Genomic DNA, 22627 nt, shown 5'->3' on the forward strand with positions numbered 1-22627 from the left:
TATTATATTATATTATATTATAATATTACATTACATTACGTTACGTTACGTTACGTTACGTTACGTTATATTATATTATATGATATTATATTATATTATATTCTTCGTCCTCATGTGAAGGTTAAATGTGTTCATTAAAGTCTTCATCACCAGATAATATTGTTTTATTTTATTAATCGTTCGTCCTTCCTGCTCTCCGGTCTACAGGAAGTGGTTTTATTTTATTGATCATGCAAAAAACAGAAAACAATAAAAACTGAAAACAATAAAAACTGAAAACAATAAACACTGAAAACAATACAAACTGTGTTAGCTAATGATATGCTACCGCAGAGGTACAAAGCTAGTTAGCCGGACGTGCTAACGTTAGCAGCTAACGTTAGAGACGGTGTTTATCCATCCTTCATCAACCAGCTCCTAGCTCCTAGCTCCTAGCTGTTAGCATTAGCTGCTAGTTTAGGTTTTATTCTAGTGGATTGTTGTTTATGTTAGATTTAAATGATGTTTGTGCGTCTGCAGAAACATCGCTAACAAAACAACAAAAGAAGAAGTTGAATAAGAACCAGGGTATTGTAGGGATTTGGCAGTAACAGGTTTGGTTTATGCTGAAAATTAATATTGCACAATTATGAACAATTTGCCAACAATAATACTATGCCTCACACGGGGCACCAACATGTAGGGATTTGGCAGTAACAGGTTTGGTTATTAGAAAATTAATTAATAAATAATAGAATTATTAATATTAATAAGAATTATCAATAAACATTAATAATAAACGGGGCACCACCCTGGAATCAGGGACCAATAACCAAAACGTTAATATAGTCTCATTAAATATACTAAACTATCAATTTGGAACGTTGATTAATAATTAAATTAATAACTATAACCAAAATAGATAGTAAAGGTTGAAGGATATCGGAGTTCTTGACATAGCAGAGGTTGGCAGTATTCACTCTTGTACAACATTAAAGAGACCAGCATGTATATTCCACAAACATTTATTTACAAGATAATAAAGGCTTAAAACACAATATTAATCTAACTAAATAACTAAACTAAACAAACCAAACAGTGTGTGTGTGTGTGTGTGTGTGTATGTGTGTGTGTTTGTGTGTGTGAGAGAGAGAGAGAGAGAGGGAGAGAGAGAGAGAGGGAGAGAGAGACAAGATGGCTTCTTGTCTCAAGATGTCTGCCTACAGACAAAAGGGACGAGAACTGTAAAACTACAAAGATGGCGGGATCAAAGATGGCCGTCAGCATGTCACCACATGACCTCTTTGTTCTTCAGAACACATGTGCTCAGGAAGGACAGAGAGGGGGGGGATGTGGGGGTTGAGATTATCTGAAGCTGTATGTTTATGTTTAACTAATTCACAGTTTCTGTATGTGATCTTAATGTGTGTTAGATATGCAGTGGGTTAGAAAAGATGGTTAGTTTGCATGCAAGACCTTGTCTATGTGAAGCATAAACTAAACGCATCAGATGTGGCTACCCAAGTATCTTAACTACAAATAATATCACAACAGTCAAACTCAATGAATAACATTAATCATATCAATACAAGTACATTTTAGAAATCAAAGTTGAACAGTCTTGCTCAGCCGTGTGTAATTACTAATGCTAAGATAAGCCCAGTACGTTACCGATCCATGGAAGAAAAGGGTTTGTAATTCCATGTGTTGAAGTTGTGGTTCCAAGTCAAAGATGTCGTCTTTGCTCTACTCAAATCAAGTTGTGCAGATTGGAGAAAGCTGATCGCTCCAATACTTATTCCCAGCAGCTTGGTGCTAACTTCCTTGCTGTTGTTTCTTGAAGTTAGCTGGTCAACCAGTAATGGTGGGTCCCTACAGTATATTTATAATTCTTCTTCTTCTTCTGATTGACGGGAAGCTGAACATGTCGGTTTGATTGACGGGAAGCTGAATGTGTCGGTTTGATTGACGGGAAGCTGAACGTGTCGGTTTGATTGACGGGAAGCTGAACGTGTCGGTTTGATTGACGGGAAGCTGAACGTGTCGGTTTGATTGACGGGAAGCTGAACGTGTCGGTTTGATTGACGGGAAGCTGAACGTGTCGGTTTGATTGATCGGAGAGATAAAAGAGGACGTGAATATTAAAGTGTGGCGGCTACGATCGTTTGATGAGCAAATTCATTCAGCAACGAATCTAATATCATCATAAATTAATGAGACGGCAGCCTTTGATCTCGACTCTCTGAAGAATAAAACTCTTCTGCTTTGTTTGCTCTCAAACTTTCAGCCGCCCGTCGTGACGCCGCCGATCAAACGGCTCAGTTCTACGAAGAAAAAAACTAGTTCCAAACTTAGTTCAGACCAAAATGTGACTGTTGTTCCACACAGAGAAACACTTCTACCATAAAACCCTCCTGTTAACCTCCCGTTAACCTCCCGTTAACCTCCGTTAACCTCCTCCCGTTAACCTCCCGTTGACCCCCCGTTAACCTCCGTTAACCTCCTCCCGTTAACCTCCCGTTAACCTCCCGTTAACCTCCTCCCGTTAACCTCCCGTTAACCTCCCAGCAGCTACAAGACGGAGCTAAACAACAGCTAGAGTAGCAGCTAGCTGCTCAGATAGCCACGGCTAACTGTAATTAAAGCTTCAGTTAACTAACGAGGAACCGGCTACATCCACTCAAACACCTGCTAGAGATGAATAATAATACTAGACGGTGTAACCAGACGTTGTCCGTCTTCATTCTAACTGATTTATCTGGTTTTACGTGTCTCATTATTTTGTGTTTGAACTCATAAAATGCTTCATACATTTGATTAAATCACATTATTTAGTGGTTATTGTTCTCGTGAAGATGAATAATAACACTGTGTTTATATTCATCAAACATCGTGCTGTAAATATTAACATAAATCCCAGATGTGAGGACTCGACTCTAACCCGACTGGTGCTGTTGTTTATGTTTTATATGTATATTAATTATGCAGATTGATGTGTGATGATCTGCTCAGCTGTCAGCCGTCACCAGATCACTGAGAGACTGACGGGAACATTAAAACACGATGATCCTCAGAGGAGTTCTGCAGCGTCTCTTCTCTCTCTGACCAATCAGCGGCGAGCACCAGCAGAACACAGCGCTCTGATTGGTGCTCCGGTTTCAAGGCGCCCCGTCCCGCTGGAGGGAGGGGAGCCTGGAAACCGTGTGATGCGGCGTGATGCGGCGTGATGCGGCGTGATGCGGGTTCAGACCTCAGACCCGCTCCACGAGCCGGCTCATCAACACACTAACTTCTCTTTGCTCCTCGTCGGACGCGTTAACGGAGACTTCGGGTTTCTTTAGAGGCTTCAGTCGGACCAGAACTCAGAGTCCGTCTGGACCGTCTCCGTCTCCGTCTCCGTCTCCGCCAAGTTACAAAGAGTTCATCTGTTGCTTCTCTTAAATCCTGGATCCGGACTCAGAGGAGGATGATTAGACCCGGTTCTTGGACTCATAAAGGACTGAAGCAGTAAAACTACTATAAAAGATGGCGTTGGCGTTGGTGTTGGCGTTGGCGGTGGCGTTGGCGTTGGCGCGGAGCTGTCGGAGGATTTGGATAACGGACTGCGCTCTGGTGGTCGCGCTCCTCTTCCAGCCGAGCGCCTCCCAGTACGAGAAGGGTATCTCCGTCCCGGACCACGGCTTCTGTCGGCCCATCTCCATCCCGCTGTGCACGGATATCGCCTACAACCAGACCATCATGCCCAACCTGCTGGGCCACGCCAACCAGGAGGACGCCGGGCTGGAGGTGCACCAGTTCTACCCGCTAGTCAAAGTCCAGTGCTCCGCGGACCTCAAGTTCTTCCTGTGCTCCATGTACGCGCCCGTCTGCACGGTTCTGGAGCAAGCCATACCGCCCTGCAGGTCGCTCTGCGAACGCGCTCGCCAGGGCTGCGAGGCGCTCATGAATAAGTTCGGCTTCCAGTGGCCGGAGAGGCTGCGTTGCGAGAACTTCCCGGTCCATGGCGCCGGAGAGATCTGCGTGGGTCAGAACACATCCGACGCAGACGGACCCACGTCCGACCCGACCCCCAACCTCCCCGAGCTCGTGACCGTGCCGCCGTACGTCTGGACCGACCAGCCCTTCTCCTGCCCCCCGCAGCTCAAGGTGCCCCCCTACCTCAACTACCACTTCCTGGGGGCGAAGGACTGCGGCGCCCCCTGCGAGACCTCCAAACCCAACGGCGTGATGTACTTCCGTGAGGAGGAGTTAAAGTTCGGCAGGCTCTGGGTCGGGATCTGGTCCATCCTGTGCTGTGTGAGTACCCTCTTCACCGTGCTCACCTATCTGGTGGACGCGAGGCGGTTCCTTTACCCGGAGAGGCCGATCATCTTCCTGTCCGGCTGCTACTTCATGGTGGCGGTGGCCTACACCGCCGGCTTCCTGTTGGAGGACAGAGTCGTGTGTAGCGATGAGTTCAACCGGGACGGCTACAAGGTGGTGGCTCAGGGCACCAAGACGGACAGCTGCACCGTCCTCTTCATGATCCTCTACTTCTTCGGCATGGCGAGCTCCATCTGGTGGGTGATCCTGTCCCTCGCCTGGTTCCTGTCCGCCGGGATGAAGTGGGGCCACGAGGCCATCGAGGCCAACTCGCAGTACTTCCACCTGGCGGCCTGGGCGTTGCCGGCGGTTAAAACCATCACCATCCTGGCGATGGGGCAGGTGGACGGCGACCTGCTCACCGGCGTCTGCTACGTGGGGATCTACAACGTGGACGCCCTGCGCGGCTTCGTCCTGGCGCCGCTGTTCGTCTACCTCTTCGTCGGCACTTCCTTCCTGCTGGCGGGCTTCGTGTCGCTCTTCCGCATCCGAACCATCATGAAGCACGCCGGCACCGAGACGGAGAAGCTGGAGAGGCTGATGGTGCGGATCGGCGTGTTCGGCGTGCTGTACACGGTGCCCGCCACCATCGTCATCGCCTGCTACTTCTACGAGCAGGCCTTCCGGCCGCAGTGGGAGAGGACGTGGCGCATGCAGACGTGCAAGCGCTTCGCTGTGCCGTGCCCGGCCGGGAACTTTGCGCCGTTGACGCCGGACTTCGCCGTGTTCATGATCAAGTACCTGATGACCATGATCGTGGGGATCACGTCCGGCTTCTGGGTCTGGTCTGGGAAGACGCTGCAGTCGTGGCGCCGGTTTTATAAGAGACTGACCAACAAGAACCAGGGAGAGACCACGGCATAGCGGAGGGTCGTCTCTACCGGGACGGATGACGGCATGGCGGAGCGTCGTCTCTACCAGGACGGACGACGGCGTGGCGGAGCGTCGTCTCTACCGGGACAGTCGACGCCGTAGCGGAGGGTCGTCTCTACCGGGACGGACGACGGCGTGGCGGAGCGCCGTCTCTACCGGGACGGACGACGGCGTAGCGGAGGGTCGTCTCTACCGGGATGGACGACGGCGTAGCGGAGGGTCGTCTCTACCGGGACGGACGACGGCGTGGCGGAGCGCCGTCTCTACCGGGATGGACGACGGCGTAGCGGAGGGTTGTCTCTACCGGGACAGTCGACGGCGTAGCGGAGGGTCGTCTCTACCGGGACGGACGACGGCGTAGCGGAGGGTCGTCTCTACCGGGACGGACGACGGCGTAGCGGAGGGTCGTCTATCGCCGTCTATCTTCACACGGTGTTTCATTTTTTTATTTTTTTTATATTTCAGACTGAAACAGGATCATAAACGTTTTATTTTGGCGGGTCTGTAGTTTCCTAGGAACTACAATCTAATTGAATTATTGATTTAATTATTGATTAATCTGAGTTTATAGAAAACGGCCTCATCTATAGTTCTGTTATAAATAAACTCTCTGAGAGGAACTTGTGTATTTATGCTTCATGTACTGTACAGTTTTTCAGAATAAAATGTTTTAACAGTCTGGTGGTGAATCAGTGTTTATAGATTAAATGTTATATAGTTTAAACGGAGTCGTGTTTATAGATTAAATGTTATATAGTTTAAACGGAGTCGTGTCTATAGACTAAATGTTATATAGTTTAAACGGAGTCGTGTCTATAGACTAAATGTTATATAGTTTAAACGGAGTCGTGTTTATAGATTAAATGTTATATAGTTTAAACGGAGTCGTGTCTATAGACTAAATGTTATATAGTTTAAACGGAGTCGTGTTTATAGATTAAATGTTATATAGTTTAAACGGAGTCGTGTCTATAGACTAAATGTTATATAGTTTAAACGGAGTCGTGTTTATAGACTAAATGTTATATAGTTTAAACGGAGTCGTGTCTATAGACTAAATGTTATATAGTTTAAACGGAGTCGTGTTTATAGACTAAATGTTATATAGTTTAAACGGAGTCGTGTTTATAGACTAAATGTTATATAGTTTAAACGGAGTCGTGTTTATAGACTAAATGTTATATAGTTTAAACGGAGTCGTGTCTATAGATTAAATGTTATATAGTTTAAACGGAGTCGTGTCTATAGACTAAATGCTATATAGTTTAAACGGAGTCGTGTTTATAGACTAAATGCTATATAGTTTAAACGGAGTCGTGTCTATAGACTAAATGTTATATAGTTTAAACGGAGTCGTGTCTATAGACTAAATGTTATATAGTTTAAACGGAGTCGTGTTTATAGACTAAATGTTATATAGTTTAAACGGAGTCGTGTTTATAGACTAAATGTTATATAGTTTAAACGGAGTCGTGTTTATAGATTAAATGTTATATAGTTTAAACGGAGTCGTGTTTATAGACTAAATGTTATATAGTTTAAACGGAGTCGTGTCTATAGACTAAATGTTATATAGTTTAAACGGAGTCGTGTTTATAGATTAAATGTTATATAGTTTAAATGGAGTCGTGTTTATAGACTAAATGTTATATAGTTTAAACGGAGTCGTGTTTATAGACTAAATGTTATATAGTTTAAACGGAGTCGTGTTTATAGATTAAATGTTATATAGTTTAAGCGGAGTTGTGTTTATAGACTAAATGTTATATAGTTTAAACGGAGTCGTGTTTATAGACTAAATGTTATATAGTTTAAACGGAGTCATGTCTATAGACTAAATGTTATATAGTTTTAACGGAGTCGTGTCTATAGACTTAATGTTATATAGTTTAAACGGAGTCGTGTTTATAGACTAAATGTTATATAGTTTAAGCGGAGTCGTGTTTATAGACTAAATGTTATATAGTTTAAACGGAGTCGTGTTTATAGATTAAATGTTATATAGTTTAAACGGAGTCGTGTTTATAGACTAAATGTTATATAGTTTAAACGGAGTCGTGTTTATAGACTAAATGTTATATAGTTTAAATGGAGTCGTGTTTATAGACTAAATGTTATATAGTTTAAACGGAGTCGTGTTTATAGACTAAATGTTATATAGTTTAAACGGAGTCGTGTTTATAGACTAAATGTTATATAGTTTAAACGGAGTCGTGTTTATAGACTAAATGTTATATAGTTTAAACGGAGTCGTGTTTATAGACTAAATGTTATATAGTTTAAACGGAGTCGTGTTTATAGACTAAATGTTATATAGTTTAAACGGAGTCGTGTTTATAGACTAAATGTTATATAGTTTAAACGGAGTCGTGTTTATAGACTAAATGTTTAGTGTGTTTCGGTTCCAGACGGCTGATTCCTGCTTTCTGCTGTAATTTGATCCGTGTTTTCTCCGTGGTATCGTATCGTATCCGTGGTTTCTTTTGTGCCGGTCGTTCCGGTTGTTCCGGTTGTTCCGGTCGTTCCAGTCGTTCCGGTCGTTCCAGTCGTCCCGGTTGGAGGATCCGCTGCTGAACCCTCCAGAGCCTCCAGTCCTGAAACCAGAGCAGTCTGACCCCCTTACAGGGAAGACCTGAAATCACACTCAGGTCAGGAACACGTTCTAAATATTCACATTCACCTTTAATTAAATATCCAAAGTATCCGACTATCTGCTGGACGAAGTATTCACATCCTTTACTGCAGTAAAAGTACCGTTACTACAGTAAACACAAAGTCCTGTATTCAAGTTAAAGAGCTAAAGTATCAGCAGATAAAGGTACTGAAAGTATCAGAGTAAAAGTACTGCTTCTGCAGTAGTATGTCGTAGTAAAAGTATACCGACTGATCTGAGTATACTGATGTATAAAGACAAATTGTATATTTATATAAAGACAAATTGTATATTTATTATTTATATTGTTAATGTATTTTTAGAAGTATTAGTACACAGAGACAGAATGAGTTGAGTTAGCAGGTTGTGTTTGTTATTTCTTCTCTTGAGGAACAGAGTCTCCTTCTAGCTGCAGAACTCCACTGATGGAGAACAGAGGTACTGTAACAGAACTCCCCTGATGGAGAACAGAGGTACTGTAACAGAACCTCCCTGATGGAGAACAGAGGTACTGTAACAGAACTCCCCTGATGGAGAACAGAGGTACTGTAACAGAACCTCCCTGATGGAGAACAGAGGTACTGTAACAGAACCTCTCTGATGGAGAACAGAGGTACTGTAACAGAACTCCCCTGATGGAGAACAGAGGTACTGTAACAGAACCTCCCTGATGGAGAACAGAGGTACTGTAACAGAACCTCCCTGATGGAGAACAGAGGTACTGTAACAGAACTCCCCTGATGGAGAACAGAGGTACTGTAACAGAACCTCCCTGATGGAGAACAGAGGTACTGTAACAGAACTCCCCTGATGGAGAACAGAGGTACTGTAACAGAACCTCCCTGATGGAGAACAGAGGTACTGTAACAGAACCTCTCTGATGGAGAACAGAGGTACTGTAACAGAACTCCCTGATGGAGAACAGAGGTACTGTAACAGAACCTCCCTGATGGAGAACAGAGGTACTGTAACAGAACCTCTCTGATGGAGAACAGAGGTACTGTAACAGAACTCCCCTGATGGAGAACAGAGGTACTGTAACAGAACCTCCCTGATGGAGAACAGAGGTACTGTAACAGAACTCCCCTGATGGAGAACAGAGGTACTGTAACAGAACCTCTCTGATGGAGAACAGAGGTACTGTAACAGAACTCCCCTGATGGAGAACAGAGGTACTGTAACAGAACCTCCCTGATGGAGAACAGAGGTACTGTAACAGAACCTCTCTGATGGAGAACAGAGGTACTGTAACAGAACTCCCCTGATGGAGAACAGAGGTACTGTAACAGAACCTCCCTGATGGAGAACAGAGGTACTGTAACAGAACCTCTCTGATGGAGAACAGAGGTACTGTAACAGAACCTCTCTGATGGAGAACAGAGGTACTGTAACAGAACTCCCCTGATGGAGAACAGAGGTACTGTAACAGAACTCCCCTGATGGAGAACAGAGGTACTGTAACAGAACTCCCCTGATGGAGAACAGAGGTACTGTAACAGAACCTCCCTGATGGAGAACAGAGGACTGTAACAGAACTCCCCTGATGGAGAACAGAGGTACTGTAACAGAACCTCTCTGATGGAGAACAGAGGTACTGTAACAGAACCTCCCTGATGGAGAACAGAGGTACTGTAACAGAACCTCCCTGATGGAGAACAGAGGTACTGTAACAGAACTCCCCTGATGGAGAACAGAGGTACTGTAACAGAACTCCCCTGATGGAGAACAGAGGTACTGTAACAGAACTCCCCTGATGGAGAACAGAGGTACTGTAACAGAACTCCCCTGATGGAGAACAGAGGTACTGTAACAGAACCTCTCTGATGGAGAACAGAGGTACTGTAACAGAACTCCCCTGATGGAGAACAGAGGTACTGTAACAGAACCTCCCTGATGGAGAACAGAGGACTGTAACAGAACTCCCCTGATGGAGAACAGAGGTACTGTAACAGAACCTCTCTGATGGAGAACAGAGGTACTGTAACAGAACCTCCCTGATGGAGAACAGAGGTACTGTAACAGAACCTCCCTGATGGAGAACAGAGGTACTGTAACAGAACTCCCCTGATGGAGAACAGAGGTACTGTAACAGAACTCCCCTGATGGAGAACAGAGGTACTGTAACAGAACTCCCCTGATGGAGAACAGAGGTACTGTAACAGAACCTCTCTGATGGAGAACAGAGGTACTGTAACAGAACTCCCCTGATGGAGAACAGAGGTACTGTAACAGAACCTCCCTGATGGAGAACAGAGGTACTGTAACAGAACCTCTCTGATGGAGAACAGAGGTACTGTAACAGAACCTCTCTGATGGAGAACAGAGGTACTGTAACAGAACTCCCCTGATGGAGAACAGAGGTACTGTAACAGAACCTCCCTGATGGAGAACAGAGGTACTGTAACAGAACCTCTCTGATGGAGAACAGAGGTACTGTAACAGAACCTCTCTGATGGAGAACAGAGGTACTGTAACAGAACTCCCCTGATGGAGAACAGAGGTACTGTAACAGAACCTCTCTGATGGAGAACAGAGGTACTGTAACAGAACTCCCCTGATGGAGAACAGAGGTACTGTAACAGAACCTCTCTGATGGAGAACAGAGGTACTGTAACAGAACTCCCCTGATGGAGAACAGAGGTACTGTAACAGAACCTCCCTGATGGAGAACAGAGGTACTGTAACAGAACCTCTCTGATGGAGAACAGAGGTACTGTAACAGAACCTCCCCTGATGGAGAACAGAGGTACTGTAACAGAACTCCCCTGATGGAGAACAGAGGACTGTAACAGAACTCCCCTGATGGAGAACAGAGGACTGTAACAGAACTCCCCTGATGGAGAACAGAGGTACTGTAACAGAACCTCTCTGATGGAGAACAGAGGTACTGTAACAGAACTCCCCTGATGGAGAACAGAGGTACTGTAACAGAACCTCCCTGATGGAGAACAGAGGTACTGTAACAGAACCTCTCTGATGGAGAACAGAGGTACTGTAACAGAACCTCTCTGATGGAGAACAGAGGTACTGTAACAGAACTCCCCTGATGGAGAACAGAGGTACTGTAACAGAACCTCCCTGATGGAGAACAGAGGTACTGTAACAGAACCTCTCTGATGGAGAACAGAGGTACTGTAACAGAACCTCCCTGATGGAGAACAGAGGTACTGTAACAGAACTCCCCTGATGGAGAACAGAGGTACTGTAACAGAACCTCTCTGATGGAGAACAGAGGTACTGTAACAGAACCTCTCTGATGGAGAACAGAGGTACTGTAACAGAACTCCCCTGATGGAGAACAGAGGTACTGTAACAGAACCTCTCTGATGGAGAACAGAGGTACTGTAACAGAACCTCTCTGATGGAGAACAGAGGTACTGTAACAGAACCTCTCTGATGGAGAACAGAGGTACTGTAACAGAACTCCCCTGATGGAGAACAGAGGTACTGTAACAGAACTCCCCTGATGGAGAACAGAGGTACTGTAACAGAACTCCCTGATGGAGAACAGAGGTACTGTAACAGAACCTCCCTGATGGAGAACAGAGGTACTGTAACAGAACTCCCCTGATGGAGAACAGAGGTACTGTAACAGAACCTCCCTGATGGAGAACAGAGGTACTGTAACAGAACTCCCCTGATGGAGAACAGAGGTACTGTAACAGAACCTCTCTGATGGAGAACAGAGGTACTGTAACAGAACCTCCCTGATGGAGAACAGAGGTACTGTAACAGAACCTCCCTGATGGAGAACAGAGGTACTGTAACAGAACCTCTCTGATGGAGAACAGAGGTACTGTAACAGAACTCCCCTGATGGAGAACAGAGGTACTGTAACAGAACCTCTCTGATGGAGAACAGAGGTACTGTAACAGAACCTCCCCTGATGGAGAACAGAGGTACTGTAACAGAACTCCCCTGATGGAGAACAGAGGTACTGTAACAGAACCTCTCTGATGGAGAACAGAGGTACTGTAACAGAACCTCTCTGATGGAGAACAGAGGTACTGTAACAGAACCTCTCTGATGGAGAACAGAGGTACTGTAACAGAACTCCCCTGATGGAGAACAGAGGTACTGTAACAGAACCTCCCTGATGGAGAACAGAGGTACTGTAACAGAACCTCTCTGATGGAGAACAGAGGTACTGTAACAGAACCTCTCTGATGGAGAACAGAGGTACTGTAACAGAACCTCCCTGATGGAGAACAGAGGTACTGTAACAGAACTCCCCTGATGGAGAACAGAGGTACTGTAACAGAACCTCTCTGATGGAGAACAGAGGTACTGTAACAGAACCTCTCTGATGGAGAACAGAGGTACTGTAACAGAACCTCTCTGATGGAGAACAGAGGTACTGTAACAGAACCTCCCCTGATGGAGAACAGAGGTACTGTAACAGAACCTCCCCTGATGGAGAACAGAGGTACTGTAACAGAACTCCCCTGATGGAGAACAGAGGTACTGTAACAGAACCTCTCTGATGGAGAACAGAGGTACTGTAACAGAACTCCCCTGATGGAGAACAGAGGTACTGTAACAGAACCTCTCTGATGGAGAACAGAGGTACTGTAACAGAACCTCTCTGATGGAGAACAGAGGTACTGTAACAGAACTCCCCTGATGGAGAACAGAGGTACTGTAACAGAACCTCTCTGATGGAGAACAGAGGTACTGTAACAGAACTCCCCTGATGGAGAACAGAGGTACTGTAACAGAACCTCTCTGATGGAGAACAGAGGTACTGTAACAGAACCTCCCTGATGGAGAACAGAGGTACTGTAACAGAACCTCTCTGATGGAGAACAGAGGTACTGTAACAGAACCTCTCTGATGGAGAACAGAGGTACTGTAACAGAACTCCCTGATGGAGAACAGAGGTACTGTAACAGAACTCCCTGATGGAGAACAGAGGTACTGTAACAGAACTCCCTGATGGAGAACAGAGGTACTGTAACAGAACTCCCCTGATGGAGAACAGAGGTACTGTAACAGAACTCCCCTGATGGAGAACAGAGGTACTGTAACAGAACTCCCCTGATGGAGAACAGAGGTACTGTAACAGAACCTCTCTGATGGAGAACAGAGGTACTGTAACAGAACTCCCCTGATGGAGAACAGAGGTACTGTAACAGAACCTCTCTGATGGAGAACAGAGGTACTGTAACAGAACTCCCCTGATGGAGAACAGAGGTACTGTAACAGAACCTCTCTGATGGAGAACAGAGGTACTGTAACAGAACTCCCCTGATGGAGAACAGAGGTACTGTAACAGAACCTCTCTGATGGAGAACAGAGGTACTGTAACAGAACCTCTCTGATGGAGAACAGAGGTACTGTAACAGAACTCCCCTGATGGAGAACAGAGGTACTGTAACAGAACCTCTCTGATGGAGCTGTAGCGTCCTCTGCTGGTGAGAGATCACGTGTGTGACCGGAATTACGTCACACAGGTGGGTGTGTCGCGTCTTGTGATCTCTGAGGTGATGAAACAGTTTCTCTTCTTCTCTCCGGTTAACAGAAGAACTTCTCTCCGGTTGTTCCTCTCCAACGTGCCGGTGTTCTCCCGGTATGTGAGGTCAGCTGGATGTCATAGAAACGAGATTAACGGCCGAACCTTACCTGGATACACAGGTAGACACAGGTAGATATAATATATATATATATACTGTATATACAGTTTCTACCCAGGGAGCGGCCGCTGTGACGTCACCGGCAGATTAATAACAGGTTCCTCTACTCTAATTATCATTATTATTATAATTAATGTTTATTATTGTTTATGATGTTTATTATTGTTTATGATGTTTATTATTGTTTATGATGTTTATTAATGTTTATGATGTTTATTATTGTTTATGATGTTTATTAATGTTTATGATGTTTATTATTGTTTATGTTGTTTATTATTGTTTATGATGTTTATTAATGTTTATGATGTTTATTATTGTTTATGATGTTTATTATTGTTTATGATGTTTATTATTGTTTATGTTGTTTATTATTGTTTATGATGTTTATTATTGTTTATGATGTTTATTATTGTTTATGATGTTGACAGCAGGAGACATGAGACCTCCAGTTCTACTGCTGGCGACGTGAGTACTAATACTGATTATCACAGTACTCAGTACTACATAAATACTACAATATAACACAGTATTTACAGAGTGTGGTAGTAGTACTTTTACTGAAGTAACATTTTCAATGCAGTACTTTTACTATAACAGAGTATCTTTACAGTGTGGTATTAGTACTTTTACAGTAACAGAGTATTTTTACTGTGTGGTATTAGTACTTTTACAGTAACAGAGTATCTTTACAGTGTGGTATTAGTACTTTTACAGTAACAGAGTATTTTTACTGTGTGGTATTAGTACTTTTACAGTAACAGAGTATTTTTTACAGTGTGGTAGTAGTACTTTACTGTAACAGAGCATCTTTACAGTGTGGTAGTAGTACTTTTACTGTAACAGAGTATTTTTACAGTGTGGTAGTAGTACTTTACTGTAACAGAGTATTTTTACAGTGTGGTAGTAGTACTTTTACTGTAACAGAGTATTTTTACTGTGTGGTAGTAGTACTTTTACTGAAACAGAGTATTTTTACAGTGTGGTAGTAGTACTTTTACTGTAACAGAGTATTTTTACTGTGTGGTAGTAGTACTTTTACAGTAACAGAGTATTTTTACAGTGTGGTAGTAGTACTTTACTGTAGTAAAGTATCAGTACTCTGTCTCTCAGGATCAGAGTGTCTTGATGTACTTTATTGTGAAAGGCTGCAGAGACAGGAAGTGACTTAACTACTTCCTGCTGGTTTCTGAAGCTTTTACTTTGTTAAAAACTAAAAACTGAATATTCCTCTCTGGTCTACCAGGATCTATCAAAGACCAGACCTCCCTGATCCTGGACCTGGATGGGGACCTGGACCTGATCCTGATCCTGATCCTGATCCTGATCCTGATCCTGATCCTGATCCTGATCCTGATCCTGGACCCGGAGCCAGCTGTGTGTCCTTAAAGAGCAACCAGTCAAAGGGGGAACCTCTGGCGTTTAAAGATGGATTCTTCAGTCCTGAACCGAGGTGGTCTGTCTGGTCCTGATCCAGATCCTCTGATACCCCTTAAATCTACAGCAATGCATCATGGTCTATGAGAGATTTACTGAGTTCATTTAGTGGGTCTGAAGGCTAACAAGTGGATTTCCCTCCCTGGTTCCTCAGGATCCATCAGAAACCAGAGCTACCTGGACCTGGACCTGGACCTGGACCTGGACCCAGCTGTGTGTCCTTAAAGAGCAACCAGTCAAAGGGGGAACCTCTGGCGTTTAAAGATGGATTCTTCAGTCCTGAACCGAGGTGATCTGTTAAGACCTGGACTAGTCTGGTCCTGATCCAGATCCAGATCCTCTGATACCCCTTTATATCCTGCTGGCTGCTTTAATTCAACTTAACAAGTGGATTTCCCTCCCTGGTTCCTCAGGATCCATCAGAGACCAGAGCTACCTGAACCTGAACCTGAACCTGGACCTGGACCTGGACCTGGACCTGGACCTGGATCTGGACCCAGCTGTGTGTCCTTAAAGAGCAACCAGTCAAAGGGGGAACCTCTGGCGTTTAAAGATGGCCGCCCCTCAGTCACGCCGAGGTCAGACAAAATATACGAGAACAAAATGTAGGTTCTTCTAAAGAACGGTGATTAATGAGGTCTAACTGTTGATGGTTGGTCCTCAGACTGGACCAGGACCAGGACCAGGAGAGCTCAGAGGGTCCCAGAGGTCCGCCTGCCCAGCAGCATCAGTCACATCTGGACTCTGTTATTATGGTCTGTACATACTTTCACACCTGTTCTGTTCACACTCCCCTCCATCCTGAACCCCTCAGACCAGATCAGAGGTTTATAGATCAGTGGTTTATAGATCAGATCAGAGGTTTATAGACCAGATCAGTGGTTTATAGATCAGATCAGTGGTTTATAGACCAGATCAGAGGTTTATAGACCAGATCAGTGGTTTATAGATCAGATCAGAGGTTTATAGATCAGATCAGTGGTTTATAGATCAGTGGTTTATGGATCAGATCAGTGGTTTATAGACCAGATCAGAGGTTTATAGATCAGTGGTTTATAGATCAGATCAGAGGTTTATAGACCAGATCAGAGGTTTATAGATCAGTGGTTTATAGATCAGATCAGAGGTTTATAGATCAGAGGTTTATAGATCAGATCAGTGGTTTATAGACCAGATCAGAGGTTTATAGACCAGTGGTTTATAGATCAGAGGTTTATAGATCAGTGGTTTATAGACCAGATCAGAGGTTTATAGATCAGTGGTTTATAGATCAGTGGTTTATAGTTCAGATCAGTGGTTTATAGATCAGATCAGTGGTTTATAGATCAGATCAGTGGTTTATAGTTCAGATCAGTGGTTTATAGATCAGATCAGTGGTTTATAGACCAGATCAGTGGTTTATAGACCAGATCAGAGGTTTATAGATCAGTGGTTTATAGATCAGATCAGTGGTTTATAGATCAGATCAGTGGTTTATAGATCAGATCAGTGGTTTATAGACCAGATCAGAGGTTTATAGATCAGTGGTTTATAGATCAGATCAGTGGTTTATAGATCAGATCAGTGGTTTATAGATCAGATCAGTGGTTTATAGATCAGATCAGTGGTTTATAGATCAGATCAGTGGTTTATAGATCAGATCAAAGGTTTATAGATCAGATCAGTGGTTTATAGATCAGATCAGTGGTTTATAGACCAGATCAGAGGTTTATAGATCAGTGGTTTATAGATCAGATCAGTGGTTTATAGATCAGATCAGTGGTTTATAGATCAGATCAAAGGTTTATAGATCAGATCAGAGGTTTATAGATCAGTGGTTTATAGATCAGTGGTTTATAGTTCAGATCAGTGGTTTATAGATCAGATCAAAGGTTTATAGATCAGATCAGTGGTTTATAGATCAGATCAAAGGTTTATAGATCAGATCAGTGGTTTATAGATCAGATCAGTGGTTTATAGACCAGATCAGTGGTTTATAGTTCAGATCAGTGGTTTATAGACCAGATCAGAGGTTTATAGTTCAGATCAGTGGTTTATAGTTCAGATCAGTGGTTTATAGTTTAGATCAGTGGTTTATAGACCAGATCAGAGGTTTATAGTTCAGATCAGTGGTTTATAGTTCAGATCAGAGGTTTATAGTTCAGATCAGTGGTTTATAGTTCAGATCAGTGGTTTATAGTTTAGATCAGTGGTTTATAGATCAGATCAAAGGTTTATAGATCAGATCAGTGGTTTATAGTTCAGATCAGTGGTTTATAGTTTAGATCAGTGGTTTATAGACCAGATCAGTGGTTTATAGATCAGATCAGTGGTTTATAGATCAGATCAGTGGTTTATAGTTCAGATCAGTGGTTTATAGTTTAGATCAGTGGTTTATAGACCAGATCAGTGGTTTATAGATCAGATCAAAGGTTTATAGATCAGATCAGTGGTTTATAGATCAGATCAGTGGTTTATAGACCAGATCAGAGGTTTATAGATCAGATCAGTGGTTTATAGACCAGATCAGAGGTTTATAGACCAGATCAGTGGTTTATAGATCAGATCAAAGGTTTATAGATCAGATCAGTGGTTTATAGATCAGATCAGTGGTTTATAGACCAGATCAGAGGTTTATAGATCAGATCAGTGGTTTATAGACCAGATCAGAGGTTTATAGACCAGATCAGTGGTTTATAGATCAGATCAGAGGTTTATAGATCAGATCAGTGGTTTATAGATCAGTGGTTTATGGATCAGATCAGTGGTTTATAGACCAGATCAGAGGTTTATAGATCAGATCAGTGGTTTATAGATCAGATCAGTGGTTTATAGATCAGATCAGTGGTTTATAGACCAGATCAGAGGTTTATAGATCAGATCAGTGGTTTATAGACCAGATCAGTGGTTTATAGATCAGATCAGTGGTTTATAGATCAGATCAGTGGTTTATAGACCAGATCAGTGGTTTATAGATCAGATCAGAGGTTTATAGATCAGATCAGTGGTTTATAGATCAGATCAGTGGTTTATAGATCAGATCAGTGGTTTATAGTTTAGATCAGTGGTTTATAGATCAGATCAGTGGTTTATAGATCAGATCAGTGGTTTATAGATCAGATCAGTGGTTTATAGTTTAGATCAGTGGTTTATAGATCAGATCAGTGGTTTATAGTTTAGATCAGTGGTTTATAGATCAGATCAGTGGTTTATAGTTTAGATCAGTGGTTTATAGATCAGATCAGTGGTTTATAGATCAGATCAGTGGTTTATAGATCAGATCAGTGGTTTATAGACCAGATCAGTGGTTTATAGATCAGTGGTTTATAGACCAGATCAGAGGTTTATAGATCAGATCAGTGGTTTATAGTTCAGATCAGTGGTTTATAGACCAGATCAGAGGTTTATAGACCAGATCAGTGGTTTATAGATCAGATCAGTGGTTTATAGATCAGATCAGTGGTTTATAGTTTAGATCAGTGGTTTATAGATCAGATCAGTGGTTTATAGATCAGATCGGTGGTTTATAGATCAGATCAGTGGTTTATAGACCAGTGGTTTATAGATCAGATCAGTGGTTTATAGTTCAGATCAGTGGTTTATAGATCAGATCAGTGGTTTATAGATCAGATCAGTGGTTTATAGATCAGATCAGTGGTTTATAGACCAGATCAGTGGTTTATAGATCAGATCAGTGGTTTATAGACCAGATCAGTGGTTTATAGATCAGTGGTTTATAGACCAGATCAGAGGTTTATAGATCAGATCAGTGGTTTATAGTTCAGATCAGTGGTTTATAGATCAGATCAGTGGTTTATAGACCAGATCAGAGGTTTATAGACCAGATCAGAGGTTTATAGACCAGATCAGTGGTTTATAGATCAGTGGTTTATAGATCAGATCAGTGGTTTATAGATCAGTGGTTTATAGATCAGATCAGTGGTTTATAGATCAGATCAGTGGTTTATAGACCAGTGGTTTATAGATCAGATCAGTGGTTTATAGATCAGATCAGTGGTTTATAGATCAGATCAGTGGTTTATAGATCAGATCAGTGGTTTATAGATCAGATCAGTGGTTTATAGACCAGTGGTTTATAGATCAGATCAGTGGTTTATAGATCAGATCATTGGTTTATAGATCAGATCAGTGGTTTATAGACCAGTGGTTTATAGACCAGATCAGTGGTTTATAGATCAGATCAGTGGTTTATAGACCAGAATAGTGGTTTATAGATCAGATCAGTGGTTTATAGATCAGATCAGTGGTTTATAGATCAGATCAGTGGTTTATAGTTCAGATCAGTGGTTTATAGATCAGATCAGTGGTTTATAGTTCAGATCAGTGGTTTATAGTTCAGATCAGTGGTTTATAGACCAGATCAGTGGTTTATAGATCAGATCAGTGGTTTATAGTTCAGATCAGTGGTTTATAGACCAGATCAGTGGTTTATAGTTCAGATCAGTGGTTTAAAGATCAGATCAGTGGTTTATAGATCAGATCAGTGGTTTATAGTTCAGATCAGTGGTTTATAGACCAGATCAGTGGTTTATAGTTCAGATCAGTGGTTTAAAGATCAGATCAGTGGTTTATAGTTTAGATCAGTGGTTTATAGATTAGATCAGATCAGTGGTTTATAGTTTAGATCAGTGGTTTATAGATCAGATCAGTGGTTTATAGACCAGATCAGAGGTTTATAGATCAGATCAGTGGTTTATAGACCAGATCAGTGGTTTATAGTTCAGATCAGTGGTTTATAGATCAGATCAGTGGTTTATAGATCAGATCAGTGGTTTATAGATCAGTGGTTTATAGATCAGTGGTTTATAGATCAGTGGTTTATAGATCAGATCAGTGGTTTATAGACCAGTGGTTTATAGATCAGATCAGTGGTTTATAGATCAGATCAGTGGTTTATAGATCAGATCAGTGGTTTATAGATCAGATCATTGGTTTATAGATCAGATCAGTGGTTTATAGATCAGATCAGTGGTTTATAGTTTAGATCAGTGGTTTATAGATCAGATCAGTGGTTTATAGTTTAGATCAGTGGTTTATAGATCAGATCAGTGGTTTATAGATCAGATCAGTGGTTTATAGATCAGATCAGTGGTTTATAGACCAGATCAGTGGTTTATAGATCAGTGGTTTATAGACCAGATCAGAGGTTTATAGATCAGATCAGTGGTTTATAGACCAGATCAGTGGTTTATAGATCAGATCAGTGGTTTATAGTTTAGATCAGTGGTTTATAGATCAGATCAGTGGTTTATAGATCAGATCAGTGGTTTATAGTTTAGATCAGTGGTTTATAGATCAGATCAGTGGTTTATAGATCAGATCAGTGGTTTATAGATCAGATCAGTGGTTTATAGTTTAGATCAGTGGTTTATAGATCAGATCAGTGGTTTATAGATCAGATCAGTGGTTTATAGTTTAGATCAGTGGTTTATAGATCAGATCAGTGGTTTATAGTTTAGATCAGTGGTTTATAGATCAGATCAGTGGTTTATAGTTCAGATCAGTGGTTTATAGATCAGATCAGTGGTTTATAGATCAGATCAGTGGTTTATAGATCAGATCAGTGGTTTATAGACCAGATCAGTGGTTTATAGATCAGTGGTTTATAGACCAGATCAGAGGTTTATAGATCAGATCAGTGGTTTATAGTTCAGATCAGTGGTTTATAGACCAGATCAGAGGTTTATAGACCAGATCAGTGGTTTATAGATCAGATCAGTGGTTTATAGTTCAGATCAGTGGTTTATAGATCAGATCAGTGGTTTATAGATCAGATCAGTGGTTTATAGATCAGATCAGTGGTTTATAGACCAGATCAGTGGTTTATAGATCAGATCAGTGGTTTATAGACCAGATCAGTGGTTTATAGATCAGTGGTTTATAGACCAGATCAGAGGTTTATAGATCAGATCAGTGGTTTATAGTTCAGATCAGTGGTTTATAGATCAGATCAGTGGTTTATAGATCAGATCAGTGGTTTATAGTTTAGATCAGTGGTTTATAGACCAGATCAGTGGTTTATAGTTCAGATCAGTGGTTTAAAGATCAGATCAGTTGTTTATAGATCAGATCAGTGGTTTATAGATCAGATCAGTGGTTTATAGTTTAGATCAGTGGTTTATAGATCAGATCAGTAGTTTATAGATCAGATCAGTGGTTTATAGTTCAGATCAGTGGTTTATAGATCAGATCAGTGGTTTATAGTTTAGATCAGTGGTTTATAGATCAGATCAGTAGTTTATAGATCAGATCAGAGGTTTATAGATCAGATCAGTGGTTTATAGATCAGATCAGTGGTTTATAGTTTAGATCAGTGGTTTATAGATCAGATCAGTAGTTTATAGATCAGATCAGTGGTTTATAGTTCAGATCAGTGGTTTATAGATCAGATCAGTGGTTTATAGTTCAGATCAGTGGTTTATAGTTCAGATCAGTGGTTTATAGATCAGATCAGTGGTTTATAGATCAGATCAGTGGTTTATAGACCAGATCAGTGGTTTATAGATCAGATCAGTGGTTTATAGACCAGATCAGAGGTTTATAGACCAGATCAGAGGTTTATAGACCAGATCAGTGGTTTATAGATCAGATCAGTGGTTTATAGATCAGTGGTTTATAGATCAGTGGTTTATAGATCAGATCAGTGGTTTATAGACCAGTGGTTTATAGATCAGATCAGTGGTTTATAGATCAGATCAGTGGTTTATAGATCAGGTCAGTGGTTTATAGATCAGATCATTGGTTTATAGATCAGATCAGTGGTTTATAGATCAGATCAGTGGTTTATAGTTTAGATCAGTGGTTTATAGATCAGATCAGTGGTTTATAGACCAGATCAGTGGTTTATAGACCAGATAAGTGGTTTATAGACCAGATCAGAGGTTTATAGATCAGATCAGTGGTTTATAGACCAGATCAGAGGTTTATAGATCAGATCAGTGGTTTATAGACCAGATCAGTGGTTTATAGATCAGATCAGTGGTTTATAGTTTAGATCAGTGGTTTATAGATCAGATCAGTGGTTTATAGATCAGATCAGTGGTTTATAGATCAGATCAGTGGTTTATAGTTTAGATCAGTGGTTTATAGATCAGATCAGTGGTTTATAGTTCAGATCAGTGGTTTATAGATCAGATCAGTGGTTTATAGATCAGATCAGTGGTTTATAGATCAGATCAGTGGTTTATAGACCAGATCAGTGGTTTATAGATCAGTGGTTTATAGACCAGATCAGAGGTTTATAGATCAGATCAGTGGTTTATAGTTCAGATCAGTGGTTTATAGACCAGATCAGAGGTTTATAGACCAGATCAGTGGTTTATAGATCAGATCAGTGGTTTATAGATCAGATCAGTGGTTTATAGTTTAGATCAGTGGTTTATAGATCAGATCAGTGGTTTATAGATCAGATCAGTGGTTTATAGATCAGATCAGTGGTTTATAGACCAGTGGTTTATAGATCAGATCAGTGGTTTATAGTTCAGATCAGTGGTTTATAGATCAGATCAGTGGTTTATAGATCAGATCAGTGGTTTATAGATCAGATCAGTGGTTTATAGACCAGATCAGTGGTTTATAGATCAGATCAGTGGTTTATAGACCAGATCAGTGGTTTATAGATCAGGGTTTATAGACCAATCAGAGGTTTATAGATCAGATCAGTGGTTTATAGTTCAGATCATGGTTTATAGAT

At 41.8% G+C, this 22627-nt stretch overlaps 2 protein-coding genes across 2 annotated transcripts in view; both read left to right on the top strand.

Annotated features, from left to right (window-relative positions):
* The first annotated feature begins 1420 nt into the window (after positions 1-1420).
* LOC119484137 (frizzled-7-A-like) lies at positions 1421-5400 on the top strand. Its single transcript, XM_037762668.1, has 2 exons — positions 1421-5211; positions 5286-5400. The coding sequence occupies exon 1, from the start codon at positions 3505-3507 to the stop codon at positions 5203-5205; it is 1701 nt and encodes a 566-aa protein (XP_037618596.1). The 5' UTR covers positions 1421-3504; the 3' UTR covers positions 5206-5211; positions 5286-5400.
* A 7808-nt stretch (positions 5401-13208) lies between these two features.
* The window catches only part of LOC119484140 (protein TsetseEP-like), a 9814-nt gene continuing 395 nt past the window's right edge, over positions 13209-22627 (top strand). The window contains exons 1-6 of the mRNA XM_037762669.1: positions 13209-13501; positions 13929-13965; positions 14744-14950; positions 15089-15223; positions 15348-15512; positions 15599-15760. Of these exons, the coding sequence (XP_037618597.1) occupies positions 13354-13501; positions 13929-13965; positions 14744-14950; positions 15089-15223; positions 15348-15512; positions 15599-15760 (854 nt within the window). The 5' untranslated portion in view covers positions 13209-13353. The remainder of the gene's footprint in view (positions 13502-13928; positions 13966-14743; positions 14951-15088; positions 15224-15347; positions 15513-15598; positions 15761-22627) is intronic.

This window comes from Sebastes umbrosus (genome assembly GCF_015220745.1).
Source record: "Sebastes umbrosus isolate fSebUmb1 chromosome 24 unlocalized genomic scaffold, fSebUmb1.pri SUPER_24_unloc_1, whole genome shotgun sequence".
Lineage (NCBI taxonomy): Eukaryota > Metazoa > Chordata > Actinopteri > Perciformes > Sebastidae > Sebastes > Sebastes umbrosus.